This window comes from Diabrotica virgifera, chromosome 5, assembly GCF_917563875.1.
Source record: "Diabrotica virgifera virgifera chromosome 5, PGI_DIABVI_V3a".
Lineage (NCBI taxonomy): Eukaryota > Metazoa > Arthropoda > Insecta > Coleoptera > Chrysomelidae > Diabrotica > Diabrotica virgifera.
The window spans coordinates 158,937,709-158,962,303 of record NC_065447.1 but is presented as its reverse complement, the minus strand read 5'-3'; the positions used below and the strand labels follow the sequence as shown (position 1 = coordinate 158,962,303).

The window sequence follows — 24,595 nt, the reverse complement described above, 5'->3', positions numbered from 1 at the left end:
CCGATGTCTGTTCTGATGGCGTATTTGTGTTTAGCAGTCCCAAAAACTAATGAGTAATACCCATCTGCATCAACTTAATGCCGAAACCTGTCGAAACTCCAGAAGAAGACCTGCCTTAGGCACCAGGTGCTCCGTGGATCGGATATGATATCGAATTTACCTTCAGCAGCCCCAAAAAGCCTGTGAGTAATCAGTTTCCATTAATTTGGTACCGAAAGCTCTCGAGTCTCCAAAGTATGACGTGCCTTTGGCACCAGGTACTCCGATGTCTGTTCTGATGGGGTATTTCTGTTCAGCAACTACAAAAACCTATGAGTAATCCGTTTGCATCAATGTAGTACCAAAGACCCTCGAAACACCAGGAGCCCCTTTCATTGACCTTGGAAACCAGGTGCTCCGGGAGTCGGTTCTGGTGGCATATTCGTGTTTAGCGACCTCAAAAAATCCTCCAGTAATTCATTTGCATCAATTAAATGCCGAAAACCATCGAAACTCTAGAAGATGACGTCCCTTGCAGTGGCCCTGGCCACCACGTCATCTGTAGGGCAATTCTGATGGCATATTCATGTTTTGCGATCCCAAAAACCCATGAGTAATCTGTTTATATCAATTTAATGCCTAAGACCCTCGAAACTCTAGAAGATGACGTCCGTTGAAGGTCAAGGTCAAAGTAAAGGTCGCCATTGGATAACCAGGAAAAAATCCTAGACTACTAGTACTTTTCCTTGATCCAAACTTCTACATGTTGCCAAATAACCAATAACTCACGGAATTGGAATACCCCGTAAATCTTATAATTTTCCGAGTTTGGGCCTCTATATCTTGAAAATCCTTAATACGATTGAGTTGTGCCTATAAGAACTTTTTATCAGGATGCTTCAAAGAGTATTTTCCCAAAGTATGAACGAAATCCACTGGGACCTATTTTCCATAAGGTTTGTGCGGGGTCCTTTCTGTTTTTTCGATTTTTCAAAAAATACGTTATTTTTTCAAAATACCTCAAAAACTATTGGATTTGTGAAAAAAGATGTTCTAACCAAAAATTTAGTTTCTTTTTTACTGAAAAGTTTGCTTCTTTCAAAACTCACGCAGCTTATAAATTAAGCGAGATATAAGCGTTTAATGTATTCATTTTAATGCAAAGGGAGAGACTTTTTGCCCCTTTAACATTAAAATTCTCTCAACAAAAGGTTCTAGAAAGATGGTAGCTCTCTTGATCTTATAGCTTATAAAATTCCCTACAAAATGATGTAAGAGTGAATGCAGAAGCTTAATGAAAAGTCGAGTTATTGATAAAAAACCAAATACATTTTTCTAGAGATAATGTTTCAAAATTACGGAGCGTCTAAATGTTGATATTTTTGGAGTATGTACTTACACTGTGTCCGTAAAGTATGGAACAAATTCTTTTTTAGCTAAACAGAGCATTTTAAGAAATAATCCTGAAACACGTCGATTTTTGATTTTAATTTACCGTATTTTAAAATAATATTCTAATATACAGGGTGAATTACTTTCGAATAATGACGTCACCGTCATTTTTTTTAAATGGAACACCCCCATTTCGTCTCAATTTTCGGATTACTCTAGCTGAGCTGATTCCAAAAATGTATCACATGTTGATTCAAATTGGTACAGGGTGAACAAAAATACAATAGTTTTGTGTGTGTTCATAAAGTAACGCGTTAGTTAAATTAACAATATTATCAAAAATACTGATTGTATTTTTGAAATTTAATTAATTTGTGATTTGAATTAATTTTTGATATTGTTTAATTTAATATCAAAAATTAATTAAAATTTAATATTATGAGCACACACAAAACTATTGTATTTTTGCCCACCCTGTACCAATTTGAATCAACATGTGATACATTTTTGGAATGAGCTCATCTAGAGTAATCCGAAAATTGAGACAAAATGGGGGTGTTCTATTAAAAAAAATGACGGTGACGTCATTACTCGACAGTAATTCACCCAGTATATTAGAATATTATTTTTAAATACGGTAAATTAAAATCAAAAATCGACGTGTTTCAGGATTATTTCTTAAAATGCTCTGTTTAGCTAAAAAAGAATTTGTTCCATACTTTACGGACACAGTGTATATTTTTTTATACATGCAGTGGCTCCGTTGTACTTACATATCGGGCAACAAAACTCTCAATTTTGCTGATTGAGGATGGACAAAAGTGAATGGCACCTTGGTACCAAACAAAATTACGCACCAGGAGGTATTATCCTGCACCAGAAAAACTACTTAAAATGATATTTTGCAATTGCAAAAAAGGATGTGGCTCAACTTGTGGGTGTCGCAAACTTGGATTATATTTCAATCAATCTTGCGGTTCTTGCTCTGGTGATAGCTGCCAAAATTTTCCATCTCAAAATCATATTAATTTTATATGATATTGTAAAATAAATATTTTTCATTACATATCATCAAAATTTGAAGTTTAAAAAGTTTAATTTCCCTCAACCTAAATTTTTATGGGATACAAATTTTATAAATATATCATTATATCATAAGCAACAATTAATTTTCATTTTCTTAACGAATTCGATTACCTCAAGCGTTCGACAGTTTCCCTAAGTTTTATGATAAGGGGTAGTTTTTAGGGGTTGAATCAAATTAAAAACTTCTATGTATCAGGTTTATTATATTTAAATAAAATATATTTTTTCTATTTAAGATCAAAAATAAAATGATTTCATATTCTCAGCCATTTTTTTTAATAACTGTATGAGGGGTAGTTTTTAAGGGTAGTTACATATAAAAATATTGGACTATTAGTTACATTGTAAAAAAAACAACAAAAATTTAACATGTAAACATATTGATGTCTATAACTACTTCCATTTATTATATAAATTTTCAATTTTTTCCTAAGTTTCATTCTTAGGGGTGGTTTTTGGAGGTTTTATTATTGAATAAAAAAAAACAAGTGTCAGATTTCTTGTATTTGAAGGAAAGAAATTCTCCTATTACGATCCAAAATAAAATAAAATTTCATGTCTCTTGACCATATCTTTTAAATAATCTTTGTATGATGGGTTGTTTTTAAGGGTGGGTGAGGTTGGATTCAAAACAATTAACATTTAACATATTTGAACATAATTATAGCCCATTACCGCTTTAATCCATTAATTTTCAATTTATTGGTGTAAAGGGTAGTTTTCACCCCCTTAAAAATAAAAAGCATACTTAGCGACCAAGTCAAGTTTGAAGAGGAGGTTTAGATCCATTTTAAGCTTGAATGATTGTACTATAAGGCAAAGAAAAATGAGCTACTTTAGTCACATACTAAGAAATAAAAAGTATGAGTTGATGCGATTGGTTATACAAGGGAAAGTGGAAGGAAAAAGAGGTCTGGGGAGACTTGAGGACTTGAGGTCTTGTGTGAAAAATTTAAAGCAGTGAAGTGGAAAACAACAATAGAACTCTTCAGAACCGCTGCAGACAGAGTAAACTGGGCCGTGATGATCGCCAACAGGGCCTATTTTACCATTAGGCCCGTGAGGCACCTGCCTCGGACCCGCATTTTAATGGGGCCCGGAAGGATCACCAATTTTTTTTTATTGCAATAACAAAATAAATTTTTCAAATTATTTCATTTCATGAACGGAAATGATAAATGATGACTCCACTGTTGATTTTCAAGTGACTTCACCTGTCTCAAGTACATCTCCGTCATCTCCTATAGAAAACGATAATGTCAATTAGTATTTTCCTAGCGATATAAGGGATTGGCCAAAACATTTAAATCTAGAATTTCAACAATATCTTATAGTAGGGAAGCAAAGTATGCTAAATGTGCAGCCACTCGAGCGTTATGGGGACCTATTGGGTTGTGAAGAGTAGGTCCTAAAACCAAAAAAGTTAAGTAAAGTTTTCCATTTTAGTGGGCGCTTGCCATTTTTTAATTTAATTTTCCATTTCCATAGTATCATTCGATAGATTTTTAAAAAATATTGAGCACATATTTTTTATTTTTTCGATCTGTCATTTATTTCGCGAAATCTTCGCTTTTTTCTTGTGAAAGTTTGAAAGTCACCCATTTCCTTACACCCGAGTCAAATCGTCAGATTTTTGAAATATACACTCTTTTGTATGTACTTACCTTATCTTATCTTAATCTGACAATTTCGAGTTTTTTTAAGGATAGATTTTTTTCATGCCCCCTTAACGAACCCCCTTGTGTTAAGAGCCAATATATGGTAGAGGTATATCTGCAGGGTACCAGGTTTCTCCCCATATGATAATCTGATGCGCTCGAGTAACTGCAAAAATCCCCGCTTGGGCTCCCCTACCATTATAAACGGTGCCGCCCAAAATCCCGACAGCCAAAATCTCGACAGCCAAAATCCCGACAGCCAAAATCCCGACATGCAACAATCCTCGCATAAGTAAAAATTCCGACTTTTGTTTAATACTTTTAATACAAAATGCTTTTGTTTAGTAACAAAAAATAAAAAACAGATGGCCATAAACAAAAAACAAGAAATAAATGTAATTATATGTTAAAAAGAAACTTATCAAACCTGTCGGGATTCTGGCCTGTCGGGATTTTGGCCTGTCGGGATTCTAGCGTGTCGGGATTTTGGCCATCGGGATTGTGGCTGTCGGGATTTTGGCTGTCGGGTAGACCCGGGGGTAGACCCCATTATAAATAACCGACCGAATTAATTATATTGATAAAACTAGTGAGTGTGTTAAACAACTGGATAATAATAAAACCAGACATTTGCAAAGTGCAATTTTTATAAAATGAAACTAATGAGGGAAATGTTCTTCGCGAGTGGTTAGTGTAAAATTGTTATTCAACATGAGCGATCTCCTAAACATATTTCATCAATAATTGGTACTTAGTCAAGAGAAGTAGTACAGCAGGACAAATTGTAACATTAATAGAAAAAAGTTATTTAAAAGAAAAGGAACATTGGTGAAACGTTCTTCAACGAATAATAGCAACCATTACATTTTTGTCAAAGAACGGTAAATCCTTTTATGGTTCAAGGTTCAACCAAATTATTTACAAAATGAAATTACATATACAGTGTGTAGCATTTAAGTTGCAGACTATAGTTTGGCTATCAAAATAAATAAATACATATTTGAAGTTTTGTACAGTCATACAGGTTGAATGTTCACATTTTTTAAGATACTCAGCTGAAATTTAAATTGTAAACGCAGCCTACTGCGGCTCCAAAAACAGGGTAAATTTTCGATATTTTGCTTCGCAGTAGAAATATCGAAAAAAGTTATTGGAAAAACATGTTCCAAATATTATTCTATCTAAACCGACATCCAAATTTTATGACAAAATTCGCACTTTTAGTTTTTTTATTATTTGTAGTCAAGATCCTAAAACTTAAAATTAGCTGGCCCGAGATACATCTCGAGACAGACGAATTTTGGGGTCCTGACTGCAAATACTGACAAAACTAAAAGTGCGAATTTTGTCATGCAGTTTGGTGTGTGGGGTTAGAATAAGATTTGGAAGTACTTTTTCAAATAACTTGTAACTGTTTAACTTTAACTAATAACTGTTTGTTGATTCGCAGTAGGCCGCGATTAAAATTTAAAAAATATCAGTTGAGTATTTTAAAAATCTACCTTTAACCTGTATGACTGTGCAAAACTTCAAATCTGTATTTATTTTGATAGTTGAAATATAGAGCTGTCTTCATCTTAAATGCGACACACTGTATTTAAACAATGTTAAATGGTTTAAATATAAATTTTATTTATTGTTAATAAAAATTTAAATTTCTGGTGCAACTATATTTCTATTAAATAGTTAATTCATTTAAAGAAGCTATTATTATTATTATTAAATCATAATATATAGGGGTCCGATAATTGTGTAGTGTCTCGGGTCTGATTTGAAGTAAAATTAGGCTCTGATAAATAGGCTCTGATAGCCAATGTCCTTAAATGATGGGGCACATGAAGAAGCAGTGTAGGGTTAAAGCCGAAAAATCAAAGTACGTTATTGTTGTACTCATACAATAATCATTGATAATTGGACCACGAATACTGAAAAATTCAGAAACATTGCCCTAAAGGGTATTTACTAAGAAAAGGCAGTTGCATACATAACCGAAAAATAAAAATTGTAGCCAGATTGCTTACATGATTTTTGGGTTAATATTTTCTCATTGCTTTAGTATGAAAAAAAGAAGAATCTGATATAAGTTATGTTAGTTTGACAGTTATGTCAAAATTGATTTTGTGTTGCTCAGAATATAATTATTTTATTTTCTCGTTGTCGCTTATTTCAATAAACAAATTTTGGCACAAGAAGTAAGTACTACCGTTGTACTACCTAATCCGTAATAGCAAAAGTAAGTAATACTGAAGTACATACTAATATTATCTGTTTTTATAAGTTGCCAAATTATACAGGGTGTTTCATTAATAATTGTCCGTATAGTAACTGGAGAAACCTTAGCACAAAATACGAAGGTTTAACCTAAAACACTTAAATAAAATGTGGTTTCTTACTGAGTGACAGGGTGTTTTATCTAAAAATTTAAAAATTATTTTTTCACAGCATTTTAAAACTATTCAACGTATCCTTTTCATACTTGGCTTAAAGTGCGACTACTATACACCCTACTAAATTATGATAAACAAACGTTTCTAGCTACTACCAGAGGCATACGACAGGAGATAGTGAATGGTTGACCCTTCTCAAATTCTACGGCACTGGAGGAATTACTATTTTAGTGCCATTTTTAGATTTTTAGATTCTCCAATACTTTCTACATAAATAATATATGTACTCCTCATTGGTAACAATAAAATCATTAGTTTTCGAGATATTTGAAGTTAAATATGATGGTCTGGATCCCGCGTATGAAAAAAAAGTTGATTAATAGCAAGCTGAAAATTTGTTAATAGCTTAAGGGTGTCTAGTAGGACAAACTTTGATATATAGGACCACTGGAACAGGGAAACTTTTAATTGTGGAACAGGTTAAAAATTTGGAACGGTCAGACCACGAAAATGTCACATGTATTTTGTCCGACAGAACTTCCAATTGATTTGTTACCCTTTCATTAAACTTTCATGCAAAAATCAGGCTGCTATTTATCACCAAATGGGAATTATAATGAGTGGAACACGTAGAATATGTCAAATGACAGGAATTCTGACAGGTGATAAATAGCAGTCTGATTTTTGCATGAGAGTTTAATGAAAGGGTAATAAATCAATTGGAAGTTCTGCCGGACAAAATACATGTGACTTTTCGTGGTCTGACCGTTCCAAAGTTTTAACCTGTTCCACAATTAAAACTTCCCCTGTTCCAGTGTTCCCATTTCCGTTTCATTTTGAACTTCAAAGATCTCGAAAACTAATGACTTTATCGTTACGAATGAAGAGTATATTATTTTCATACAAAGTATGGGAGAATCCAAAAATTGAACTAAAATAACAATTCCGCCAGTGGCGTAGAATTTGGAAAGGATCAACCATTCACTTTCTCCCGTCGTACACCTCTGGTAATAGACAGAGGCGTTTGTTTAACATAATTTAGTAGTTTGTACAGTACCTATACTTCCTGCCAAGTATGAAAAGGATACGTCGAATAGTTTTAAAATGCTGAGCAAAAATAGTTTTTAAATTTTTAGATAAAACACCCTGTAACTCATTAAGGAACCACATTTTATTTAAGTGTTTTTGGTTAAATCTTCGTATTTTGTGCTAAGGTTTCTCCAGTTACTACATGGATAATTTTAATAATGAAACACCCTCTATATTGAAAGTTGATATGCTTTTTCTCATGAGGAACTTTCAGTGCGTCACAGTTTTTCGATTTCTTTCTAATGCATTAAATTGTATGTGACAGAAAAAAACGCACGTCGGTGATTATATTTCGTCGGTGACATTTATATCATTTATTCTAGTTGTCAATAGATGGCGCCATAATCGAAAATAAAATAATTTGCGAATTATATAATATATCTACGAATATAATCTGAACAATTTATAAGACTATACAAATCAAAGAAAATACCATTTTATAAATGCAATAAACACAATTGATTTGTTTTTTGCCAAATTGAAAATAAAATGTGACAACTGTCAGATTTAACTAAAATGTCCTGTCACTAAAATGTATATTATCACGGACTTACCTATTTTTCTATCATTTGTGACGCACTGAAAAATGCTCATGAAAAGAAGCATATGAGTTATTACCTCCGATTTCGTTATATTAAACCTCCATTGATTTGCATGAAAATTGGTGGATTGTTAGAGGATACCTTAACAAACAAAAGTGACATTGTCCAACTTGCGCTTTTCCCCTAAGGGTGCATGCCACTCCATCTCGTGGGTGAAAATTATTTTATTAAAAATATTTCCATAAATCGATAGATGGACAAATTCTAAGCAGAATTGGTTATATCAAGTAAAACTCCTTTGGTACCAAGCTGATCTATGTTGTGGCATTGTGAAAGTGTCTTTCAATCTCACGTTTCGCATATGAATTTCCTTTCTTCGAACGAGCTTTTGTTTAAGGATAGTGGAGGTGTTTGGCATCAGAAGTAACTTGTGAATAAAGTTACCTAGATGATATGTGCTTCTATTTTTCATATTAAACCAACCGCATTCTTTTATTTTATGTGAAATGTGATCATATTTTCTAATCCCGTAAATCAATCTACAACAGGAGTTTTGCATTTTCTGTATCCTATTCTTCTCTGCCTCCAGTAGACATGGCATAAAAATAAAATCACCATAAGAGTAGTGAGACAGGACAAGGCTCTCACAAAGAAGCTTTTTTAAGTCTTTACTTAAAATGTGACGATTCATAAAAATGAATTTCAATGATGAAAAAGCTTTTTTGTTAATATTTTTGACATGTTCCTGAAATCTTAGATTTTCGTCAAATATAATTCCAAGGTTTCTAGCTGAGGCTGTGAATGGTAAACTAACATGATCGATTTTTATGTTTGAATTGTTTTTACAAGTTGACGTTGGACTTCATTTGCGATACATAATCGTTTTGATTTGGTGGAATTAAGTTTTAAGTTGTGTTCGTCAGAGAGTTCTTTCATTATTTCAAGATCAGAATTAATTTTATCCAAAGCATTAAATAAATCTTCTTTATCGAAACTAAGGTACAATTGAGTGTCGTCAGCGTAAGCAACTATGCTGCAGTATTGTAAAGAGTTAATAATATCAGTAGTGTAAATTAAACACAATAATGGAGAAAGAATTGACCCTTGGGGTACACCTGCAAGAATATTTATTGGGGTAGATTGTTTGTTATCTACAGATATTTTTTGTGTTCTATTTAATAAAAAAGATTGTATTATGTTTACAGACTCTGCCTTAAACCCATAGTATCGCAATTTTGAGCATAACAACTCATGATCTACGGTATCGAACGCTTTGGAGAAATCTAAAAGAACGAGCAGACTTATTTGACCTTTATCAGATGCTCTTAGGATCTCATCCATAACCGTTACCAAAGCAGTAGCTGTGCTATAGTTTTTCCGGAATCCACATTGTTTATCAGACAGTATTTTATTTTTTGTAAAGTAAAGATATATTTGATCATATAGAATCCTTTCCAATACCTTGGAAAGGGCTGGAAGTATACTTATAATTCTTAAATCAGAGAAAGTCTGAGGATTGTTGTCTTTGGCTAATGGTTTACCAATAACCATTTTCCATAAATAGGGAAAATATGTTTTTTCTATTCAAGAATTTACTATATAGAGAACATAAATATCTATGAAGGGGCTACAAAGTTGAAGCATTTTAGCTGATACGTTATCTACTCCGCAAGAGTTTGTTTTAATGGAATGCAATGTGAAATTTAGATTATTATTTACAAAAAGCGAAATTTAGATTATTATTAAATTTGTTACTATTGTAAAATTGTACTTTATTTTTACCCTTATTAGAAACATTGGACAAATATTGTTCAAAATACTTATTAATAGCTCCGGGTCAGCTAATTTAGGGGGAAGATCGTAGTTTTTATTAGTTCGAACATTTAAATTTTTTATTGCATTCCAAGTTTTATTTGAATTTTTTTCATAACATATATTTTCTAAGTAGTTCTTTTGGCAGTTCTGGTTATAGGCCTTGGGCCCACATATACAAATATTATTTATGACCACACCATTGAAACTTTTTGTACTTGTTATTTGAGTGGAGTCGGACAAATTTGGAGCTTGGCGCATTATGGTAGTGGGGCGTTTGTCTGTCAAGCGGTGACGAAGTTGTCAATTTTATGCAAGAAAAAAATTTATAACCACATTGGTCATTTTATTTTAATCAATGGTTTCTATCATATAAACAGCGAAAACAATTTTGTCGGACAAAAATATTGGGGCATATGACGCCTCGGGCACGCGAAAGATGTCAAATTTATGAAAAAAATAAATTTATTACCACATGGATAATTTTAACGGTATCTACCATAAAACCTTTTTACAATAATGTGGTAACCTTGTCGGACAATTTTCACGGGGCATATGCGCAGTCGGACGCGCCGAAGATTTCAATTTTCTGAATTTTTTTTATTTACAACCATTTTTCCGACAACATTAGTAGGTTATAGGTAATTATATTCTTAATCAAAAAATCAAAGTGTCGGACAAAAATATTGGGGCAAATCGACAGTCGGACAAAAAATTTAATTTTTATTAGTAAACTATACTTCCAAACTATGTTGGGTTCGTGCATCCCTTATCTTTACAACCATTTTTCCGACAAAAGTAGTAGGTTACAAGTAATTATATTCTTAAACAAAAAATGTAATTGTCTGACAAAAATGTTGGGGCAAACGAACAGAAAACTTAATTCTTTTAGGCTATCGACAAGGAGGTATTATCAAAAAAAAAATTTAAAACAATGTTTCTCGGTTACTTTTGAATCGATTTAGCTGAAAATTGGTACATACACTAAGTAAAACATTTAAAAGGGTATGACGTAGATCTGAACCCAAAATTGTCTTAAAAAATTTTCCGAAAAGAGGGAAAATATTAGAAAAATTGTGATCTGATAATTTGTGTACATACTTCTTAACCAACGACAAACATCGTTCTGTATTTATTTTCTCGAATTAAAAAAAAATTCCGACACACGTATCAAGTTATAAGTAGTTATATTACAAATCAAAAAATCTAAGTGTCCGACAAAAATATTGATGCAAATCCAAAGTCGGACAAAAAATTTAATTTTTTAAATAAACTATACTTTTAAATTATGCTGGGTTCGTGCATCCCTTATCTTTAAAACCATTTTTCCGACAAAAGTAGTAAGTTACAAGTAATTATATTCTTAAACAAAAAATGTAATTGTCTGACAAAAATGTTGGGGCAAACGAACAGGAAACTTAATTCTTTTAGGCTATCGACAAGGAGGTATTATCAAGAAAAAAATTTAAAACAGTGTTTCTCGGTTAGTTTTGAATCGATTTAGCTGAAAATTGGTACATACACTAAGTAAAACATTTAAAAGGGTATGACGTAGATCTGAACCCAAAATTGTCTTAAAAAATTTTCCGAAAAGAGGGAAAATATTAGAAAAATTGTGATCTGATAATTTGTGTACATACTTCTTAAACAACGACAAACATCATTCTGTATTTTTTTTCTCGAATTAAAAAAAAATCCGACACACGTATCAACTTATAAGTAGTTATATTCCAAATCAAAAAATCTAAGTGTCCGACAAAAATATTGGGGCAAATCCAAATTCGGACAAAAAATTTAATTTTTATTAATAAACTATACTTTTAAACTATGCTGGGTTCGTGCATCCCTTATCTTTAGAACCATTTTTCCGACAAAAATAGTAGGTTACAAGTAATTATATTCTTAAACAAAAAATGTAATTGTCTGACAAAAATGTTGGGGCAAACGAACAGGAAACTTAATCGACGAGGAGGTATTATCAAAAAAAATTTTAAAACAGTTTCTCTCGGTTATTTTTAAATCGATTTAGCTGAAAATTGGTACACACATTAAGTAAAAGATTTAAAAGGATATGACTTATGTACCCAAAATTTTCTTAAAAAATTTTGCGACAAGAGGGAAAATTTTAGAAAAATTTTGATCTGATATTTGCTTACATACTCCTTGAACAACGACAAACATCGTTCTGTAGTTTTTTTTTCTACAATTAAAAAAAAATTCCGACTCAAGTATCAGGTTATAAGTAGTTATATTCTAAATCAAAAAATCTAAGTGTCCGCCAAAAATATTGGGGCAAATCCAAAGTCGGACAAAAAATTTAATTTTTATTAATAAACTATACTTTTAAATTATGCTGGGTTCGTGCATCCTTTATCTTTAAAACCATTTTTCCGACAAAGGCAGTAAGTTACAAGTAATTATATTCTTAAACAAAAAATGTAATTGTCTGACAAAAATGTTGAGGCAAACGAACAGAAAACATAATTACTTAATTCTTTTAGGCTATCGACGAGGAGGTATTATCAAAAAAAATTTTAAACAGTTTTTCTCGGTTATTTTTGAATCGATTTAGCTGAAAATTGGTACACACACACTAAGTAAAACATTTAAAAGGGCATGACGTAGAGCTGTACCCAAAATTTTCTTCAAAAATTTTCCGACAAGAGGGAAAATTTTAGAAAAATTGTGATCTGATATTTGCCTACATACTCCTTGAACAACGACAAACATCGTTCTGTAGTTTCTTTTCTCCAATTAAAAAAAAAGTTTCCGACACAAATATTAGGTTATAAGTAGTTATATTCTAAATCAAAAAATCTGAGTGTCTGACAAAAATATTGGGTCAAATCCAAAATCGGACAAAAAATTTAATTTTTATTAATAAAGTATACTTTTAAACTATTCTGGGTTCGTGCATCCCTTATCTTTAAAACCATTTTCCCGACAAAGGCAGTAAGTTACAAGTAATTATATTCTTAAACAAAAAATCTAATTGTCTGACAAAAATGTTGGGACAAACGAACAGAAAACTTCATTCTTTTAGGCTATCGACGAGACGGTATTATCAAAAAAATTAAAAATTTTAAAACGGTTTTTCTCGGTTATTTTTGAATCGAGTTAGCTGAAAATTGGTACAAACACTAAGTAAAACATTTAAAAGGGTATGACGTAGAGCTGTACCCAAAAATTTTCCCAAAAAATTTTTCGACAAGAGGGAAAATTTTAGAAAAATTGTGATCTGATAATTTGTGTACCTACTCCACGAACAACGACAAACATCGTTCTGTAGTTTTTTTTCTCGAATTAAAAAAAAAATTTCCGACACATGTATCAGGTTATAAGTAGTTATATTCCAAATAAAAAATCTAAGTGTCCGACAAAATATTGGGGCAAATCCAAAGTCGGACAAAAAATTTAATTTTTATTGATAAACTATACTTTAAAACAATGCTGGGTTCGTGTGTCCTTTATCTTTACAACCATTTTTCCGACAAAAGTAGTAACTTACAAGTAATTATATTCTTAAACAAAAAATGCAATTGTCTGACAAAAATGTTGGGGCAAACGAACAGAAAACTTAATTCTTTTAGGCTATCGACGAGGCGGTATTTTTAAAAAAAATTTTAAAACAGTTTTTCTCTGTTATTTTTAAATTGATTTAGCTGAAAATTGGGACACACACTAAATAAAACATTTAAAAGGGTATAACGTAGAGCTGTACCCAATATATTTCTAAAATTTTCCGACAAGGGGGAAAATTTTAGAAAAATTGTGATCTGATATTTGCTTACATACTCCTTGAACAACGACAAACATCGTTGTGTAGTTTTTTTTCTCCAATTAAAAGAAATTCCGACTCAAGTATCAGGTTATAAGTAGTTATATTCTAAATCAAAAAATCTAAGTGTCCGACAAAAATATTGGGACAAATCCAAAGTCGGACAAAAAATTTAATTTTTATTAATAAACTAAACTTTTAAACTATGCTGGGTTCGTGCATCCCTTATCTTTAAAACCATTTTTCCGACAAAGGCAGTAAGTTACAAGTAATTATATTCTTAAACAAAAAATGTAATTGTCTGACAAAAATGTTGGGGCAAACGAACAGAAAACTTAATTCTTTTAGGCTATCGACGAGGCGGTATTATCAAAAAAAAATTTAAAACAGTTTTTCTGTGTTATTTTTAAATTGATTTTGCTGAAAATTGGTACACACACTAAATAAAACATTTAAAAGGGTATGACGTAGAGCTGTACCCAAAATTTTCTTAAAAAATTTCCGACAAGAGGGAAAATTTTAGAAAAATTGTGATCTGATATTTGCTTACATACTCCTTGAACAAAGACAAACATCGTTGTGTAGTTTTTTTTCTCCAATTAAAAAAAATCCGACTCAGGTATCAGGTTATAAGTAGTTATATTCTAAATCAAAAAATCTGAGTGTCCGACAAAAATATTGGGACAAATCCAAAGTCGGACAAAAAATTTAATTTTTATTAATAAACTAAACTTTTAAACTATGCTGGGTTCGTGCATCTTTTATCTTTAAAACCATTTTTCCGACAAAGGCAGTAAGTTACAAGTAATTATATTCTTAAACAAAAAATGTAATTGTCTGACAAAAATGTTGGGGCAAACGAACAGAAAACTTAATTCTTTTAGGCTATCGACGAGGAGGTATTATCAAAAAATTTTTAAAACAGTTTTTCTCGGTTCTTTTTGAATCGATTTAGCTGAAAATTGGTACACACACACTAAGTAAAACATTTAAAAGGGTATGACGTAGAGTTGTACCCAAAATTTTCTAAAAAAATTTTCCGACAAGAGGGAAAATTGTAGAAAAATTGTGATCTGATATTTGCCTACATACTCCTTGAACAACGACAAACATCGTTCTGTAGTTTTTTTTTCTCCTATTAAAAAAAAATTCCGACACAAGTATCCGGTTATAAGTAGTTATATTCTAAATCAAAAAATCTAAGTGTCCGACAAAAATATTGGGGCAAATCCAAAGTCGGACAAAAAATTTAATTTTTATTGATAAACTATACTTTTAAACTATGCTGGGTTCGTGTATCCCTTATCTTTACAACCATTTTTCCAACAAAGGTAGTAAGTTACAAGTAATTGTATTCTTAAACAAAAAATGTAATTGTCTGACAAGAATGTTGGGGCAAACGAACAGAAAACTTAATTCTTTTAGGCTATCGACGAGGAGGTACTATCAAAAAAAATTTTAAAACAGTGTTTCTCGGTTACTTTTGAATCGATTTAGCTCAAAAATTGGTACATACGCTAAGTACAACACTTAAAAGGGCATGACGGAGAGTTGTACCCAAAATTTTCCAAAAAGGTTTTCCGACAAAAGGAAAAATTTCGAAAAATTTTTCTAAAATTTTGGAACGTTCTCTACGTTACGTCCTTATAAATATTATAAGGAGTATTTCTACAAATTTTCAGTTTGGTCTATGTAGATCTAACCGAGAAAAAATGTTTATAGTTCGCTTTGTCTCCTTGATGCTTATTATTTTTTTATATCCCAGAGAACGGCTGTTCCCGTACATGCGACACTATATTATACAAGAAATTTTCTTGACAGACAAACGCCCCACTGCCATAATGCGCCAAGCTCCAAATTTGTCCGACTCCACCCAAATAACAAGTACAAAAACTTTCAACGGTGTGGTTATAAATAATAATTTTATATGTGGGCCTAAGACCTAATACGTTTCAAGCTCATATTTAGTGATCAAAATCGGTTATACCGATTAGAAGGTATCTAGTTCCGAAAGTATAATCCATTTGACCATTATCGCCGAAATGGTTTATGTAGTTGTAGTGGTTCCGACGCTAAATTTAGATAGAGATATTTAAAAATAGAGCAATCCGAGTTCATTTACCGGCCATTAAAATAATTTTTTATTCTATTTTGAATAGAAAAAAAAACTCTAGTGTACATTCGATGGACACTAGATCATATGAGAGATAATCATAGAAAGGCGACCATTTATCTTAACGTGGAATCGAGAAACAACACATTCAATTTCATACATTTAATTTATATACAGGTAAAATTTGGTAAAGAATGGGCCATAGCTTAACCTCAGGTTCGTGAGGTAAAAATAGATCGATTTAAGCTAACTTACCTTAGTACAAAGTAACAAAGTTTATAATAACCGAGATGCAGGATGTCAAAGTTAAACTTTTTTGTATTTATTATTGAATATTTCCTGACAGGTATGAGATAACAACATGAAGTTTGGTATGTGGGGGTTTTTTGGGTCGAGAAAACTAAATTCCCTACCAAAAATTATGTATTGCCCAGAGGGCGCCACATACGCCTTTCAGCACGCATTTATTACGTTCAATTTTTTTTATCTCTCACTCTGTATAATTTTGACATTAAAATTTTTATTCTCCTATTAGTTTTACTTAAAAAAGGTATACTTTTTCATCTCCCTAAACTCAACCGTTTTCGAGATAAACGCATTTTAAATCTGCGATACACCATCATTTTTAGCATAATATCATTGTAGTTACACCCGAAAAATAACTTAATACCATAATAATTGTGCCAGTTCTCAAATTTATGTCATTGCATCGCAAATTCCATTTGAAGAAATTTGCGATACATTTTTGGATAATTTTATGGTTTTAAGTTATTTTTCGGGTAACTACAATGATATTATGCTAAAAATGATGGTGTATCGCAGATTTAAAATGCGTTTATCTTGAAAACGGTTGAGTTTAGGGAGATGAAAGAAGTATACCTTTTTTAAGTAAAACTAATAGGAAAATAAAAATTTTAATGTCAAAATTATACAGAGTGAGGGATAAAAAATTGAACGTAATAAATTAGTGTTGAAAGGCGTATGTGGCGCCCTCTAAGCAATGCATAATTTTTGGTAGGAAATTTAGTTTTCTCGACCCAAAAAACCCCCATATACCAAATTTCATGTTGTTATCTCGTACCTGTCAGGAAATATTCAATAATAAATAAAAAAAAGTTTAACTTTGACACCCTGTATCTCGCTTATTATAAACTTTGTACTAAGGTAAGTTAGCTTAAATCGGCCTATTTTAACCTCAGGAACCTGACGTTAAGCTATGGCCCATTCTTTACCAAACACCCCGTATGTATAAAAATTACCTTTTTTTTAAATTGTACCAAAACGCCCCATTATTTTTGTCCGACAAGTGATCCAATATTCATTACACATGTAAAAAAACAGTACAAAATAAAAATAACATCTGTGGTAATAAATAAAAAATTTTCAGGAAATTGACATTTTCGGCGCGTCCGACTGCGCATATGCCCCGTGAAAATTGTCCGACAAGGTTACCACATTATTGTAAAAAGGTTTTATGGTAGATTCCGTTAAAATTAGCCATGTGGTAATAAATTTATTATTTTCATAAATTTGATATCTTTAGCGTGTCCGACGCGTCATATGCCCCAATATTTTTGTCCGACAAAATTGTTTTCGCTGTTTATATGATAAAAACCATTGATTAAAATAAAATGACCAATGTGGTTATAAATTTTTTTCTTGCATAAAATTGACAACTTCGTGACCTCTTGACAGACAAACGCCCCACTGCCATGATGCGCTAAGCTCCAAATTTGTCCGACTCCACCCAAATAACAAGTAAAAAAAGTTTCAACGGTGTGATCATAAATAATAATTTTATATGGGGGCCTAAGAACTATTAAGTTTACAACTCTATTTCTTAGCAGATTATAATTATCTCTGTCTTCCTGATCCTTACTTTTTTTAAATTTTTGCAACGCCTTTGATCTCTGCTTCTGCAAAAGTCTAATATCATCCGTCAACCAAGGTGCTTTATTTTTTGTTACTCGACATCTCTTGTAAGGGGCATGAACATCAAAAAGTTCAGTTAATAGTGTGTTAAAGTATTCGATCTTTTTGTCAATATTTGATATTCTAAAAATGTTATTCCAGTTAAGTTCGATTAAATCATTATAACATTGTTGATAATTAAGATTTTTGAAGCAGCGATATTCTATAAATTTAGGTGGTGCTTTATGTGATTTAAGATTAAGCAGTAGATACACAAGATTGTGATCAGAAATATTATCTGTAGGAAGAGTACCTTGGTTAACAACAACGTCCGGACAATTTACAAAAACAGGATCAATAAGTGTGCTCGTTGTCCTTGTTATGCGGGTGGGTTCATTAAGAATTTGCAGTAGACCATAAGACTCAAAACAGTTTAAAATAGGAGAGTTTAAATTGAAAAAAAATATTTTTAAATCTCCCAGAATTACGATTTGATCAAAGATAGGACAAATATATGAAAAAATATTATCAAAATCAGATATAAAAGAGTTAGGATTTGAGTTAGGCGGTCTGTAGAACGCACCAACCACAATTTGTTTCATATTAAGTGAAATTTGAAGAAACAAGTACTCCAAAATTGGATTTATTTGAAAGCTGAAATTTATAACTTGAGTTGGCAATGTATTTCTTATGTAAGCACCTACACCACCCCCTCTAGTTTGCCTAAAAAAATTATAACCATCAATTTTTACAGTGATGCTATCGATGTTAGAAGAAAGCCAAGTTTCTGTTATTAGTAAAAGGGCATTATATGCCAAAGAAAAAAAGGGATATTGTGTCGATATGTGATTTTTCCCTAGGTGTGAGTGCCACCCCTTCGGGGGTGAAAAAACATACATTTAAAATAATGGATAACTGATTAATTCTTAGTAACTTTTGTTATATCGAGTTTTTTCACTAAATCAATACTTTTTGAGTTATTTGCGAGTGAATATGTTTATTTTCCAACAAAAAAAAAATACCTTTTTAGACGGTTTTTCGCAAATAACTCCAAAATTAAGTATTTTTTCGAAAAAATATTCTTAGAAAAAATATGGCGTATACAAAATTTAAAAAAATGGTGTATGTATGAAGTATGTAGACCCAGTATAAGCAGAACTGGAGCTAATGAAAAGTGGATTCTTATTCGACATCTCCAAATCAAATATTTCAACGTAAATTACCAAAAAATTAAGCACTGTTCGGTGAAAAATCATCATAACTTTTTGAAAGTGTTAAAAAAGTTTTATTTTTGTTTTTTTTTAACAAGTATCAAAATTATGCAAGTAAAGCTTAAAATAAAGTTGATCCCTTTTTTTGACACAAAAATCTTGAAAATTTATGAAAATCTTGAAAAAACTTATAAGTATATTATTTATATGATCTGTAAGTTTCACCGGTTCATAGAGCTTATATTTAAAAACATTGGGATTTAAAGTAAAACAAATTTCTTGAAATTTTGAAAAAAAAATGTTTTTTATTTCAAAATAACTTAAAAATTATTAGTGATACCAAAAATCTTAAAGAATAAAAAATATAGGTTTTGATTTTCTGAATATTTCAGATTTTTGCTTATTTGGAAGATAAAAATTGGTTAAGATATGACTGTTCAAAATTTGCATACCCTGGGTAGAGCAGTTTTCATTTATTAAAAAGTAATAAATGAAAATGCCTAACACAAAAAGATGAAATGAGATTAGAAATCTTAGAGAGAAAGATAATTCGACAAATAATGGGACCGGTGAGGATAAGTGTAGGCGAATTTAGAAGATTAACAAATGAAGAAATTAAAGAAGTCATCCAGGGTGAAGACATAATCAAGTTCGTGAAGGCGCAGAGGCTCAGGTGGCTGGGACACAGAAAGAGCTAACCCAGACTCTACGCTAAAGCGAGTAACTGGCTGGAGACCAACAACAGGGAGACCAAAGGGAAGACCCAAAACAAGATGGAGAGATCAAGTCTTAGGAGGCATAAAGAAGCTGAGAATCTACAATTGGAAGGAGCGTTGTAAGGACCGGAAAGAATGGAGAAAAGTTGTAGACAAAGCCAAGTCACACACGCTGCTATAATAATAAAAGACAACAGCGGACTGATTCTCCGCAACAAATGAATCAGAGAGCCCAAAAGGGCGGCAAACACTCCGCCAGGAGTGAATAAGCCATGATGATGATGATGATGATGAATAAATGAAAATAGTCTCTATCCTTGTGGGATGGGTACTCACCGGAGGAACGGCAGACGTTCGGATACAATTAGCGTCTCTTTGCAAAAACAATGACAACTTTGCTACATAACAAGACATTTACTCAACACACACACACACTACCCACTACACTAGGTACCTGATTGGAAAAAATCCACTGTACCATGCCAATGGCCATTAGTTGTCGAGGCATTAGGCTAAATAAAAAAAATTGCATACATTCGTGATTAGTGACTTGTTCAAGCCCTTTCTACTACAGCTCTTTTATAAATAAGCACTTTATACCGATAAAACTTACAGAGCATATAAACAATGCATAAGTAAAGTAGCTTGTGAAGCGGTAAGGATTAATTTTATTTGGGATGCTAATTAGGGGGTTATTTTCACCAGTTTTTTTACCCAAAAAATGGGATCAACTTTATTCTGAGCGTATCTTGCTTACTTTTTATGATAGAAATTTTATGATAGAAAAAAATAAGAATAATGCTTTTTTAAAACATTTAAACAAGTTATGATGAGTTTTCCATGAAAAGTGCTTCATATTTTGATTATTTCACATTGAAATATTCGATTTGGAATTTGACGAATAAGAACCTACTTTTTATTAGCTACAACTCTGCTTCTACTGGGTCTACAGACTGCACACATACACCATTTTTTCATTTTTTTAAAAGCTATATTTTTGCTAAGAATATTTTTTCGATAAAATACTTACTTTTTGAGTTATTTGCGAAAACCCGTCTAAAAACGTGTTATTTTTTGTTGAAAAATGAAGATATTCACTTGCAAATAACTCGAAATGTATTGACTTGAAAAAACTCTATTGAACACAAGTTGCTTCGAATTAGTCAGTTTATGCACTTCCGGACGTATTTTGACGGTATATTTTTTCACCCCCGAAAAGGGGTGGACTCAACCGTAGAGCAAAACACACACATTGGCACAATATCACTTTTTTATTTGACATGTTAGCTATGCTTATACCAAATTTCATGTCAATCAAAGCTCTTCTTTCAAATCCAAAGGTTTTGCAATATTTTACCGTGAGAGAATGGCTATAAGGCCCATCGGTGGGTAGAAATTGAAAAAAAACGTACCATACCAAAATAATTACCAGCTTTTATCAAAATTTGCTTGCACAATTGATTTCCAAATTGAGGGAATGATTAGAACCTGGAATATAAAAATGCCTTTGAAGATAACTGCTTAATTTGTCTTGAAGTCGGTTGTATTTTTCTGATATTTGACAAAAGAGAAAGCAAAAAACTGAGTTTGATTGGACATCATAAATTAACCATTTCCGTTTTTTGTCTCAGTTAGCCGTATTTGATTTTTTTATCATTTTAATTTTTTTTAATAACTGCTTAAATAATTAAATATTAATTAATGCATTTGTGTGGGATGCGGGCCCCATCAAGTGCCCGGTTCCTAGGCGGCTGCCTAGTCCGCCTAATGGTTAATCCGGCACTGGGTACAGTCGGAAAAATGAAAGAATACCCATAAACGATCACATCAATCACTTATTTTGTATTTTCTGTCTTTTTCTATAACAAACGTTTGTTATTTATAGAAAAAGACAGCAAATAGAAAATAAGTGATTGATGTGATCGTTCATCGGTATTTTTTCATTTTTCCGACTGTTTATATTTGCGATAAAAAATTTTTCTTTATGTATTTGCCGATTTGAGATTTTTTTATATTCAGTATAAAAACTATAGGTATATGTATATTAGTCAGGGTATCAAAGGATTACGTTGTTATTTGAATTTTTTTGTATTACCAAATAGCCATGACACAAGTTTAATAATTACAAATTGAGTTGTCCAAATTTTCTATTAGAACTCAAAAGCTAAAAACACACTATTTTTGCAGATTTTAAGAAAACTGCATCAGAGTACCATGGACGTGCAAAGGAATGTTCTATATTTTTTGTAATAGTAATTGGTGTATACTACTCCCTTTATGAAAATGAAGAAAGAAGTACAAGTACGAGTATTCTGCAATAAGGTGAGAGTCGTTATATTTAATTTGATTTTTAACATTCTTCTTCTTTGTGTGCCATGCTTGTTTTCAAGCTTGGCTATCATCGTACAGTGCAACCTCGATAACTCGGATTAATCGGGAAAGCGGCCGATCCGGGTTATCGAAAATCCGGGTTATCCGGATAATATGGCAAAAATTAATAAAATACGGTATACTTACAGATAAACTTCGTTATATTTGAAATAACATGAAATATAATATATGCACAGTACCTGACAACTAAATTACTAAAAACACGCAAAAACAAACCTAAGCAAACGGAAGCGAACAATACAAGACTCTGTACTACACACAATACAGTCACAATTGGAACGATGTTATGTTATTTAAGAACAGTGAAAACTAAGACCATTGATTAAAAAATAATTTTTTAAATAGTCTTTTAGTCTTTTTTAAAAAATGCTGAGACAGTTTGAAATAAATAAAGGAATACTACAGGTGCCTGCTGTTTTCGATAATTCGAGAAAATGAACGTGGCTCTGTCGCCGTGTGCCATTTTTACTATCGTGTAGTGCAAATTACACAAATACACAGTATCTCTCAAATATTATATTACATACATTTTTATTGTTGAAATGTTTGTCTGATGAAAATCGGTGCGGGTTAGCCGGACTTCCGGGTTATCGGGGGCCGACTTATTGGGGTTCCACTGTATTAACAACCTGATGAAATGTTTCTCGGTCGGCAGCTATATGAAAAAATTCCTCGACCGTTCGACCTGTCCATTGTCTAATGTTACGCAGCCAGGACAATAATTGATTTCATCCAACCCAGCGTTTTCTTTCGATTTTGCCCTGAATGATCAGATCAACCGGAGTAATAGTGGAGTCACTGAAGGTGGATATGAGCTATTACCTCCGATTTCGTTGAACCTCCATCGATTTGCATGAAAATTGGTGAGTGGTTAGAGGATATCTCAAGGAACAAAGGTGACATGGTGCCAACTTGCGCTTTTACCCTGGGGGTGGATGCCACCCCTTCTCGTGGGTGAAAATTATTTTATTAAAAATAACCGTATAATTCGATAGAGAGACAAATTTCAAGCAAAATTTGTTATATAAAGTTATTAAAATAAATCAAAACTTTTTGAGTTATTAAAGATCAAAAATTTTAATTTTTTTTGAGAAAAATGCATGGTTTTAACCAATTTTTCATCGATAACTCAAAAAGTGTAAGTTATTACAAAAAAGTTATTATTATCAAAATTGAAGCTAATTAAAATTGAAATAAACCCCTTACTACAGAAACCTTTTAATTTTAAGCAAAAGTGAGTTGTAGGTAATTGAATGTATATTTTTTTCGGCGAGTAAAAAACTCAAAAAGTATTCAAGCTGAAATAACGGGAAATTGATGCATTTTATAACATAAACTTATTAAACAATTGGCAAAGTACTTAAAAATATCTATTAAATGAGCCCCCAAACATGTTGATAGCGTTAAAAGTTATGCTCAAAATTTTTTTCAAAATTTATTTTTATAAAAAAAGATTTTCCAAAAATATTATTGTTTTTTTTTATTAACTCCGTTCGTGTTTACGATATCAGGTTCATCTAAATACTTTTTGAAAGGTAATTCCAAGTGCTATTTAACCACTTTAAACCTAATCTTTTAAACCCCTTACTTTTTTTTTCAAATAAAAGGTTATATGACCCCGGTTGCATGGTTCCCACAGCAAAATTTAAGATTTAAACGTTTCTATCTCGGTTAGTTTTACCCTATAGAAATAGTAAAACAGGTACAATATTTTGCACAGAAAAAACTAAAATTTGGTTATATATAATTTTTTACGTATAATGAGTATTTTTGGAGTTATTATCAAAAGAATATGAGAATTACAATGATTTTAAAAATTATGATTTTTTTTAATTACACCTTTTTTTCAAAAATATGCATTCCAAACCGGTCAAAATTATCGAAAACATTAATTATGCTAATATAAAGAAGTTCTTGTAAGGATTACTATAAATTTTAATTTTTGTGGAAATGGCGTATATTTTAGTTTTCACTTTTTCCTAAAAAATTCGAAACGGTTCTTTTGTTTTCATTATAACTTGCTTAATTTTGATGCTATTACCTTTTTCTGAAGCTCATTTGATAGGTATTCTAAAGTGCTTTGGCAAACGTTTAGCAAGAAAATTTTATCCATTGCATCGTTTTCCCGTTATTTAAGCTTGAATACTTTTAGATTTGAATACTCGTCGAAAAAAATACACATTCAATTGCCAATAACTTACTTTGAACTAACATTAGTTTATTTCTTTATGTGAGCAATGTATTCAATTTTTATTATCTTTAATTTCAGTCATAATAACTTTTTTGTAAAAGCTTATAGTTTTTGATTTATACGTGAAAAACCGATTTAAAACATGCATTTTTTACGAAAAAATAAAATCTTTGGTCTTTAGTAACTCAAAAAGTGTTGATTTATTTTAATAACTTTATATAACAAATATTGCTTATAATTTGTCGTTCTATCGACTTATGGTATTATTTTTAATATAATAATTTTCACCCGCGAGAAGGGGTGGCATCCACCCCCAGGGCAAAAGCGCAAGTTGGCATC

The 24,595-nt window shown here is 31.7% G+C and overlaps 1 protein-coding gene across 1 annotated transcript in view; it reads left to right on the top strand.

Annotated features, from left to right (window-relative positions):
- The first annotated feature begins 6,215 nt into the window (after nt 1-6,215).
- The window catches only part of LOC114336644 (uncharacterized), a 48,727-nt gene continuing 30,347 nt past the window's right edge, over nt 6,216-24,595 (top strand). The window contains exons 1-2 of the mRNA XM_050651621.1: nt 6,216-6,348; nt 21,862-21,996. Of these exons, the coding sequence (XP_050507578.1) occupies nt 21,952-21,996 (45 nt within the window). The 5' untranslated portion in view covers nt 6,216-6,348; nt 21,862-21,951. The remainder of the gene's footprint in view (nt 6,349-21,861; nt 21,997-24,595) is intronic.